General features: G+C 34.7%; 1 protein-coding gene across 2 annotated transcripts; it reads left to right on the plus strand.

The window, feature by feature from the left end:
- Positions 1-519: 519 nt before the first annotated feature.
- On the plus strand, positions 520-11,213 carry Naus (cortactin binding protein N-terminal like nausicaa). Of its 2 annotated transcripts, XM_031981632.2 has the most exons (8): positions 520-1,162; positions 1,310-1,411; positions 1,530-1,754; positions 1,839-2,460; positions 2,590-2,685; positions 3,110-3,219; positions 5,429-5,797; positions 6,597-11,213. In XM_031981632.2, the coding sequence occupies exons 1-8, from the start codon at positions 878-880 to the stop codon at positions 6,609-6,611; spliced, it is 1,824 nt and encodes a 607-aa protein (XP_031837492.1). In that variant the 5' UTR covers positions 520-877; the 3' UTR covers positions 6,612-11,213. The 2 variants fall into 2 exon arrangements, with proteins under 2 accessions (XP_031837492.1, XP_031837494.1); XM_031981634.2 differs by lacking the exon at positions 6,597-11,213 and having other exon boundaries at positions 523-1,162; positions 5,323-5,441.
- The last annotated feature ends 60 nt before the right edge of the window (positions 11,214-11,273 follow it).

Genomic DNA, 11,273 nt, shown 5'->3' on the forward strand with positions numbered 1-11,273 from the left:
AAGTCAAAGGTAAAAAGAGTTTTATCAATATCTTTTAAAATGATTTTATTATTTTTAAACATATCAGAAAGATGAATCATGAAATGTTACAAATGTATTAATTATAAATTATTATAAATGTAGAGTATCTTTAAAGATATGTTTATAATGAATATCACTATGTTACTTGAAGAAATCTAATAAAATTCCATTATTTCAAAGACTTAATTACATTAAGAGTAAAAGAATATTTAATAACAATAATAAATATTGAATAATCATTTTCAAATGCGAGTATATTTAAATAAAATTCAATATTATCTATTAGTAGACAATTACGAGTTTAATAAAACATAAGTCTAAATGTTTCCATTATATTCTAAAAGAAGGAAGTACAGTTTTATAAAAATAGTTAATAAGTTTTGAATTATTAATATTTTAAATATATAAATTTATGATTTAGCGTGAGATCAACTTTTAAGTTTACCGCTGTCGGGGTCGAAGTCGAAGTTTGAATCGTGATATTCGATAACAAATAATCGATAATAAATGATCTCGTATGTTGCACCTTTCACGAGATAGGTTCCTATCTGTGAATTACGCTTTGTAGTTGATTTGTCAATAATCGAGGATAAAGTTAAATGCCAGATTAACTTGTTCGGTGTCATTTAAATAAGTTCGGGAAGGAAAAAAAGAATCCAGGAACAATGTGGCGCGTCCCGAAAGCTGGCTCTCGAGGTCGGAGCCTTACTTGTTCAAATGAAAGCATTAATACCGAAGGTTGAAACGGGTTTAACTGCGGAATACTTTCATCTGAGTACTTTTGAAGTACTCTGCCCCTGAGAGTGTGCATATACTTCAGGGGTAGATACTCCTCGATAATTCGTTTTTCTCAAAAATGGCATCGCAGAATCAAAATGCTACAACTGTGAGTTCAACTGTTTCACCGGCGAATGGATCATCCGGACCATCGACGACCATCTCGGTCTGTACCACGAAGATGCAGTCGTTCGCTTCTACACCATCTCCGCAACCTTACGAACAACAACACTCGTCACCGTCATTGTCGCCATCGCCGTCACCGTCGCCGTCACCGTCGCCGATGCAACAGCAACAGCATCAACAAACTTTGCAATCTAACAATGTAGAGGCACTTGACAAGAACTCCTCGAATACGTTGAAAGTACGTGATTCTTTATCACTGATGATGTTTTTAATTTTAACTACACGCTTGTTATTTAAATACATTTTGAAGTCTAATTTTATTTCTTCCATTTAAAACATTAAATTAGATTTTTCTTAATGGTATTTTCTCAAATATTTCTTATAGCGCAATCCAAAAATGGAACTGAGCAAAAGCGATTTATTAAAACTGTTAGGACATCTCGAAGGAGAGTTACAGGCAAGAGATATTGTAATAGCGGTATTAAAGGTAAAGTTATTTTCTATGATTGACAATGAATTGCTATGGAGCAATTTAAATTACCATAAAAGTTTATTAAGAATAGTTTTTTAAGTGGATATTTTTATTATTTATATATACTTTTTAGTCGGAGAAATTGAAACATCTATTACATGCTCAATATCTGAGTAGAACTTCAGATCCACATGCTGCACTTATACGTGATATGGCATTAGCAGGAGGTATAATGGGACATGAATCAAATCAAGTAGATCAACAAGTTGCTAGTTTAGAAGCACTTGTGCAACAACAAAGACGAATGCAGCCTAGGATGACTAAAATTCTTAAAGATGCTGAACTCAGACACAGAGCAGTATGCTATTAATTTCGAATTTATAACCTTTTTTATATTATAACTAATGTTTTCTTTGTGAAATCATTATTGACTTTATTTTAGGTAATCAAGGAATTGGAAGAAGAAAAACGAAAACATGAACATGATACTGCCCAAGGTGATGATATTACATATGGACTTGAAAAGGAAAGAATACGATTAAAGAAAGAATTAGAATTAGAAAAACAAGAAAAGAAAAGACTGGAACTAGATTTAAAAAAAGCAAATGACACTCAAGAGGAAGAGAAAACACGGCAAAAACAAATAGTACTTCTTCTATTGGCTGAACGTACAAAAATAATCAGGAAATATATAGAAGAAAGAAAAAGATCAGAGGATTTAGCACTGATATTAAGTGAGGAAAAAGTACGAATAGATTCTATGGCTGAAGGACTTGAAGAAGAAAGTAAGAAGTCCCTACAAATGGAAGCAGAATTAGAGAAACAGCTTGCACAGTTTGATATGGAAAGGCAGCAATATAGACAAGCTTTAGCAAAAGAAGAAAAAAGGGCAAAGGAACTTGAACTAGAATTAGAAAAACTTAGAAATGAAATGGATATGCTGAAAGAATCTCAAACACGAGGTTCTCCAAGAGGAGTGGGTACAACTCCGCCACCTCCTCCAGTTAAGCCGGCTAACTTAGTTGCTATGCCTACAGTTAGGCCTGCTAGTGCTCCCCAAACAAGTATGTAATATATAATAGCTACTAAGACGATATTTAATATAAACTATATTGTATACTCATACTAAACAAAGATTAATATGAATTAATGTAATTAATAAGTTAATATTTTGAATTGTATTTTATATTCAGTTAAAGGCACAGTATTGGGGACTGGGACGCCAATGGTTAGTAGCAAAGTTGTTCAGCCCACTGCCACGGTATCTAGTGTTCCTGTCAGCGGTCCAAGTAAGACAACACATCTTACCCTAAAATTGAAATAGGATATACACAGTTAAAATATTTTAGACATATCTTGTTTAAGAGAATATTCGTCTCGCATAACGGTGAATGAATTAGCAAATTATATTTTGACAGTTAATTACAGAACTAAATGGTAATTGAAGTTTTTATTCATAGTATCCTAGTATGTTCCGTTAAAATGAAATTGTTATTCTTATGAAAATTATGCTAATGTCCAAAATTTATTCTTCAATGCTGGTTCATATAAATACAGATTGAACATCAATAATTCGTATTAGGTATTAATTGGAAACTTTTATATGAAATTATGTACAATATTTTAACATTTTTAGATATAGATATCTTAAGAATAAAATTAAATAATAACATTTATACTGATCTATAATATCTATCATGATTCTTTTTATAGCTACTGGAATTGCTAGATCAGTAACTCCTGGACAAGCATTACGCGGGGTCACGTACACGTCCAATGTAACGTCTACTGGAGCAGAGACTACGGCTTCTTCAGAAACGCAGGTAAACTATCCTCATTTTTCTTCTCATTCTACTTTAATTTGAGGATACTACTCATTATATATTTGTGCATACATTTTATTATAAAAAATTTTTCTTTTTTATAATATAGCTTTCATAATATAAAAATATCCTGTATGTTTTATTTCAACACTTTATGTTGATTTTTAATGTGTAATTATTTTTTATGCATCAAACTTGTATGAAAACTTTAGAAACTGTATCAGAACCAATATAAGAATTGACAGTACATTTTAAATTTGGTAATAATAAAATAATTAAGTGATTAATTAATAGAGACAAATATCTATAGTATGAAATGGGATATAAAAGATACAAATTCAACAAATATAAAGGTTTAATTTTATAAAAGATTGACTGAAAAAATTCTAAATTATAGATTTATACTATATTTAGAAAAACAATTATATTAATATATTAACGAGTAAATCAATAAGACTATTTTATTGCTATTTTTATAATTGATAATAAAATTTATTTTACTACTACAATATTAATGAAATACAGGAAGGGTATGTACAACAGTGTCGAACTTCCATTATATATCTTTAATATATAAAATATACATAGAAATGATCATACAAGTAATATTTTGAAGCATATTATATTATTTATAATAATAGAGCGCTTTAATTGGGAAACAATTAGGAGTAATATAACTTGATATTACCTTATATGCACACTACAATCACATAAGATCTTCTAGTCTTATCATTTATAAAACCTGAATGTTATATTTAATATTTTCAGCATTTATATGACTTTGCATGATAACAGCGATAATTATAAATAGATCTTGTCATCTTTCTTAGAGGACGTAATTATTACGCATTTTTTTGTACCTTTCTTATTAGTTTTAGTGTAACAATGTAACAAACAGAAACTGCTTTGGGGTAAAATTGGTTCACTTCTTCTTTTAACATTTGGGTATGTCACTGATTGTACTTATTGTTATAGTGCAAAAGGAGCAATGAGTACCATAATTAAGCTAGGTAAAATAAATATATGTATATATTTAGAATAACATTTACATTACAGTCAATAGATACTTTCTACATTCTTTTATGCAAGATACCAAAATAGAATGTAAAATATAAAAAGTAATGTAGAAAATGAAAAAAATACAGGTGAAAAGTGAATGATAGGTATACATGTATGCACTCATGCCGCATGCACACATCTTGTAGATGCGTTGTATGTAGGCATCTTCAATTTAATACAGATTTTCTTTAGTATTACATTGTTACTTTTAATAGCGGTGTAGTAATCATATGGACATTGTATACAATATAGAATGTTGATGCATATAACAACCGTTTTATGGTGTACAGTTACAGCTATAATTAGACTTTCTTCCATTACCTAGGTAACATAAAAACCCGTCTTTTTTAGTTTACATTATGCACACAAGCATTTTTCATTGTTAGTAAAATTTAATTCATACAAATTATACCACACTGTATTATTTTATATAAGTTAGTACACCATCAGATTTTAAATCCGAAATTGTATTATGCTATTCTTATTTTGTACATAAAATTACTGTTTAGTATGTACATTGATTATTTCCTTAATTAAAAAACTGTATGCAACTCACTTTTGAGCCTTATTTACATATTTTCCCTGCTTGCCCTCCTAATTGCAACCCTATACTTGCTACTGCTAACTTTACATGGTTTGGTTATTTACTTGTTATTCTCTCAAACTATATAATGTACTATCCTAACATAGAAAGCAGATTATCATGCAGTTTCCACAGTAAAAGATTCCAATTCTTCAAATTAAGTTCTTTGTTAGTAGTATCTTTTGCTCGCTGAACAAGTCTTATATTACTTTTCAATGCTCTGTATTACAATAACATTATCAAATTATACATGACATGTTATTTCATTATGATATTTTCAGACTACTCATTGTTGCCAGGATCTAATATCTAAAGTATAGTCTAAAAAAATAGAAAACATGCATTAGGCTTTACTCAGGAACCAATATGATCTTTTTTTCAATCTATAAGTTAATTTTTTCTTTGTTTTCTTCTTTTTTTGCTTTGGTTCGGTATCTTGGTGTAATTTCTTCCCTTTTTAGTTTTTCTTAGACGCCAGCTCTAAATCTACATGTACCGTTATGACGAGGCGTTTTCAAAGGGATAGCCCGAAGGTTAAATAGGTTCTCGTGTGCATTCATTCCTCAGGCTGTAGACAAACGTGTGGTTGTACCTGCTCCTGTTAATCCTGGAGGCGCGGTAAAACTTATACCGCCAACGCAAACTGCAGGCAAACTTGGTTTTCATGTTGGCTCTGGTTCGACGGTTCAAGCATCCGGTATGCTGCCCTCGAAAAAGCCACCAATATCGCGCGGAGTTCCTCCTCCAGTACCGCCGAATAAACCGGTGGTACCACCTAAAAAGGAGGCTGCTTATCTTAGGAGGACTGAGTCGTCACAAGCGACACAGGATGCCGTAAAAATTGGTAAACAAGCTGCAACGCATCCTGCTAGTGCACCCACTGCTCCGCAAGTCCAACAGGCAATAGCAGCCTTTACTCAAGCCTCCGAAGAAGAGGTTAGTAATGCAGCACCTCTCTCCTAACCCTGCCAACGTCTTCAGATCATTTTTGGTTCTATCAAATTTTCGTTTTTTCAACACTACTACGGTCCTCCAGTTATTTTCTACTCAATAATTGGGTTTTCATTTTTAAAATGATTATACATTTGAGAAAAGTGCAAGGACCTTGTTACCAATATTCATGTTTCCTTTTCCTCATTATTAGCTGAAATCTATACCTGAATTGAGGGCCGTAGCAGAGTTCATTATCTAGTTATTTGGTATAGATAATGGAATATGATTTTAAGTGTCAATATTGTAAACTCTTTTACATTTTTTACTCTTAGCATATTTTCTCCTTCTGTCAATAGCTTTAGACGATTCATTGGGTTCCCAAGAAAGCCTCTCCTCTCTTCACCTTTCATTTAAGTATTGAATGAGCGTTATATTATTGTGTTTTGTAAACAATACGACTGTGTAATCATTCCTGATATCATTAACGATTTTTTCTGTCAAGGAACGTAATCTACCATTGGTTATCTTGTCATAATTAACAAGACAATAGAATACCGAAAAATATCTGTGTACATATTCAATTCAAATTTCACTTTTGTGAAAAGAAACTGAATGACGTTTCACGAGAGAATACAATAAATATTTTATATATAGTTAAATATATAAAATATAATGAAATCATAAAGTTGTTCAAGAAGATGGATCGTTCAAGAAATCAATTAAACCTTTTTTGGGTGCCTGATGAATCGAAATGTGTTTAACGTACACGAACACAATTCAGAGCTCGTGAATATGATTTCAGACAAAGCCACGTTGATTTAACAGCGGGTAGGAAAAAAAAGAAACGCAGTGAGCATTACTACTAACGTTTAAGAAAGTCTGAATCCTGTATACCGTGTAAAACAAAAAGAAACTAAATGATACTTGGGTTAGCGTATTGGAACCACACGGCGCGGGATCTATAACGACGTTTCTGAATCAACGAAACAAAAACAAAAACAAAGAAAGAATGAGAAAAAGAAAGAAACGTGCGTGCCCAAACTGCTCGTTCATCGATTGATCTTACCTTGCGTATAATATAAGACATCATTTATCCAATATCGCTAGATCTCGCCCAGCCGGACCGATCTCAATGGATCCGTCGGCGATCATTGACGATCCACCACGAAACTATGCTTGTAACATTGTACTATAGCCGTGAAGTCGAATCGAAATCGGATTATTCGAATTATTTAAGGTAGACTCTTGTAGATTCTGTAGTTTATTAACTCTCGATCCGTTTCCGAATTACGTTAAACAGAAACAGAGAGAAGAGAAATCAGTAGACGAGTTAGTATCGTTGTAAACAAGCTATCTCCAATATGAAGGAACGATACCGTTGTCTACAGTGGACGTGAATAATAAATGTTTATGCGATACAGAGAATTAGACCGTGTAACGTGTTAACAATGAAGAAACAAATACTAAATACTTTTTAGGTAGAGAAATGTGTAAAAGGGTCATTTAACGTTGAACTCGCGAGGTCTGTTCCTGCCCGGGGTTATCATAACGTTTGACGATGACAAGTTGTTGCACAGGAAATGGCTGCTTTCGCTAACGGATACATTGTTTTACGAACCGTAAGAGTCCTTCTCTTCTTACTCTGTATTTGTTTATAAGTAGATGCTTTTTAAATTGTCATATCGAATAAAAGCTTAGTGGTCCTATTTTTATAGATAAAGCTATAAATAAATGTTGATCTTTCCTAAATATAGGTAAATAAATCGTTACTTATTTATTTATTTGTATTATAAATAATATAGACATCTATATCACATTATACTATTACTAATATAGATAAATAAATAAGTGAATAAATATAAATAGGTACGTGTCCTATTCTCACATTCAAAGTTTGATTCTTCGAACATGTCTTCCATAATTATAGGTCCACTAACAGATAGAATTTAACTTCACTTTCCCGAATGAAACACGAAAACCTTCATGGCTAAATTAAAAGGTACGTGTTAGCGAAATATGCATTCGAAATACAGAAGGACTCTAACTGCTTTGGGGTGAGTGTCATGCAGTCGAGTACAGTCTTCTTAGCAGAAGACGCTTGCCTTTTTCACTCTGTGGTTAAATCCTTCAGGAACGATGTCCTTATTTTCTGCAATGCAAGTGGTAGCGAGAAGAACCAATATGATCAGCGAAAATAACTTAAGGACAGGTCTATTAAATTCACTCATCCTTACACATAACCACAGGCTAAAGTCCTATCACAAATCTTTCGAGGGCATGGTGACTTACCATTCGTTGAAATGCATTGGCGCTAACATACCAATACTATATAATGTCAGCGTTATTTTGATCATTCTTCGCTGTGTTAAGTTTGGGACTATTGCGCTTGCTATGGACGCATCGAATTCGCGCCGCTACTTAGCCCAACAATAATTCACACCAATACATTTGCATTATTTCGTTGGTAAACGTCTGAAGGATCAATTTAGAAGTTCCACCGATTCCTGTGCAACAACCCAGAGTATCGGAATTGATCAATTCCGTACCGAACTCAATCGATCATGCGTGAGATGATCAGCAAAGTGTATGCTATAATCACTGCCTTGCCTGACGTAATTACGTGCATCGCCAGTATACAAGCGCATAATATACCGATGCGAATTTCGAGCAGATTTATCTGACGACGCAGCGCAACGTTCGAGGCGAAAGAAAAAGAAAACACTATTACAAAAGAAAGAATAGCAAGAAAGAAAGAAATACCTATCGATCGTTCCTGGGAACAGGCAATTTCGCGACACCGCTGGAGCGTTGAAACCGGATTGATTGATTATTGCTGTCTTTCTCGACAATACTTCTGTGCGAAGTGGCAGTTATTTTTTATTCGCGCGACCGCCGCAGCTACCGAAACGCAGCTACGAGGACAGAGTCGGGGTCATAGTAGGAGGCAATTTATTTTCTACGGGTTTCTATGAATACGCGTCACTGATGATCCGTGAGGCGGACAGAGTTATCCCGACCACGTGGGTCAGTCGCGTAACGATGTTGAAATATTCGATTTAGTGTTATGATATAGTAGACCTGCAGTGTTCCCTAAATGAAATAGATGCGTTACACCAATGACGTACGAATTTTTGCAGATGGTATCGCTTCCGTAATTTCGCGTCTCTCCTTGCGCCCCCCTTAACGTCTCGTTTCTTTCTTCCTCCTTCACCTATCGTCTAGCAGTGCGATCCGGCACAGGCGTTCGAGGAATCCCCGACGAACCTCACACGTTTCGCGAAGTTACGGGGGCAATACTGTATTAGTTTACGGGACGCGTAAAGCCAGAATACAATGCGCTTGTATCACGGTTTCCATCGTCGGCGACGCGAGCGGTTCACGAACAATGATCGCGCGAGGATAAAAGAATAATTTTCGGCTTGGAAATCCTCCCGTTCGCCGTAGTACAGCGCATCTTTCGAAATCCCTGTACGCAAATTTCGTTCCCACAACAGTAGAGTTTATAACAAGGACATGAATAAAATTATTCCGTTTGTACACACACGTGCACGTGAACGCAAGCAGAACATACCTACACAAGAGCGATTGAACGAGAGAGAAAAGGGCGGGGGGTGGGGAGGAAGGGAGAAATTGAGAGAGAGAGAGAGAGAGAGAGAGAGAGAGAGAGAGAGAGAGAGAGAGAGAGAGGGAGAGAGAGGGAGAGAGAGAGAGAGACAAAGTGGCCGACACCGCGTTACACTCGAAAATACAACACACAGTTTCTCTTGTATAAATTATAAATGGGTGGAAGTTACGTTCTCATAAACTGTGAAATTATGTACATGAAAAAATTGTATCGAGTTATTTAAGCATGTATCTCATCTCCTCCCGCGACCGTGATTCCAGCGGGACGTGTGAAAATATCCGTGCCGGATAAGAATGGTTACCGCGATTGTCCTTTTGTACGAGGGGCTTCGGGATTTCTAATTGCCAGCCGGTTCGTTTCGGCGAAGGTTTTTCGGGAATCCTTTCGTATCGAATGCGTGAATGTGCCACCGGTTTCGCAACGCGAGCGCGCAATCCCCCTTTTGATTTCTTCATTTGGTTTGGGAATAACTCCGGACTCGTCCAAGATGAAGAATCCGCGGAACAATCGAGTGACCGGAACGTTACAGAAAGCTACATACATCCTTTTTCATGCTAGAATCCAGTAATGAAATCGACCCTTTTTCATTTTTTTAGTAAAAAGTTTAAAAGTGTAACTATTCAGATTTCGATTGACTTATAATTTAGTTTGCCCGTTGGTAAGATCGATTTCTTCGGAATGGGTAATTTGACTCATCCTTATATGATCGCTACTTGCCCAGTGTTATATGATCGCTACTTGCTTCTTTTAATTGATCGTTACTTCGATTTAACGAATGGCGCGAAAATTGTGGGAACATTGTAGAGATAACCGGGATTGAATTTATGGGTAAGTTCGTTGCTATTCAGCTTGCAAACGGCGCGGAAAGTATTCGGTTACGACACGTAAAATGGCTGATTTCATTGGTGCGTATAATTAGCATTATTTTTATGAACAGTTATTAACGCATATCGTTTTCCATGGTGAAATTGAAACGTGCGCCCTATTCCTTTTGCGACACTGGTTGTGACGTTCGTAAGGTTTAAATTTATTTTAAATAAATCTGTGATGATGTTTTTGTAAGATTGCTTTATACTTTGATATTTATTATACACGCTTTATTTAATAAAGTTAGTTTTATTTTTTTGATATAATATCAGGTATGATTAAGAAATCAGCCATTTCGCATTGGTCAAAGCTTATGATTCGAGTACAATGTATATTTGCTTTTTGAGTGATTTCGAACTGAGCTGGGTAAAGATTTTTTTCCGTCAAAAATTTGAAGTGGTCGCATAACGGAAAACTTTACAAAATGGTGTGACTCAAGGTGGTAGAAAAACGCGGAAGTTCGAGTTATCCTTGTCACTTTTAGACGCGTTTCCTTCGATTCTCATTTGGTATGCTTTTTTATCCAAACAATACCCAACTCTGTTCTCGACCAGCAACTTCCTACCAATTCCTTTCCCCCTTTGTATGTCACTCGAGGTGCTTCCGTCTTGCGCAACACTTGTGTCATGTAGCCCGTTTACTTTCTTTCAAACCCTGTTTAACACGTTGACTGCCCAAATTTTCGTTATTACGGTAATACATTAATAAAATACTTTTTTTTATAAATATATTTGTGAACCCAAACGTAATATTATGGTTTTTTCAAAAGCTATAGCTGGTCGTCGATGACATCGTATTACGTCATTTCATAAGGCAAGAGAAAAGTGTAAGAAAATAATATGAAACTGTAAAATAAATTTGGAAATAACTAATTATATTTATTGAAGTTGTGATTGAAGTCGTGTATTAAATGTTACGATTTAGAAATTTAATGTCTTTTTGTATAATTTAATAGCGTCAGTTACCAATGACCATCATGGCGGTTAA

The sequence above is a fragment of the Nomia melanderi genome, chromosome 2 (genome assembly GCF_051020985.1).
Source record: "Nomia melanderi isolate GNS246 chromosome 2, iyNomMela1, whole genome shotgun sequence".
Taxonomy (NCBI): Eukaryota; Metazoa; Arthropoda; class Insecta; order Hymenoptera; family Halictidae; genus Nomia; species Nomia melanderi.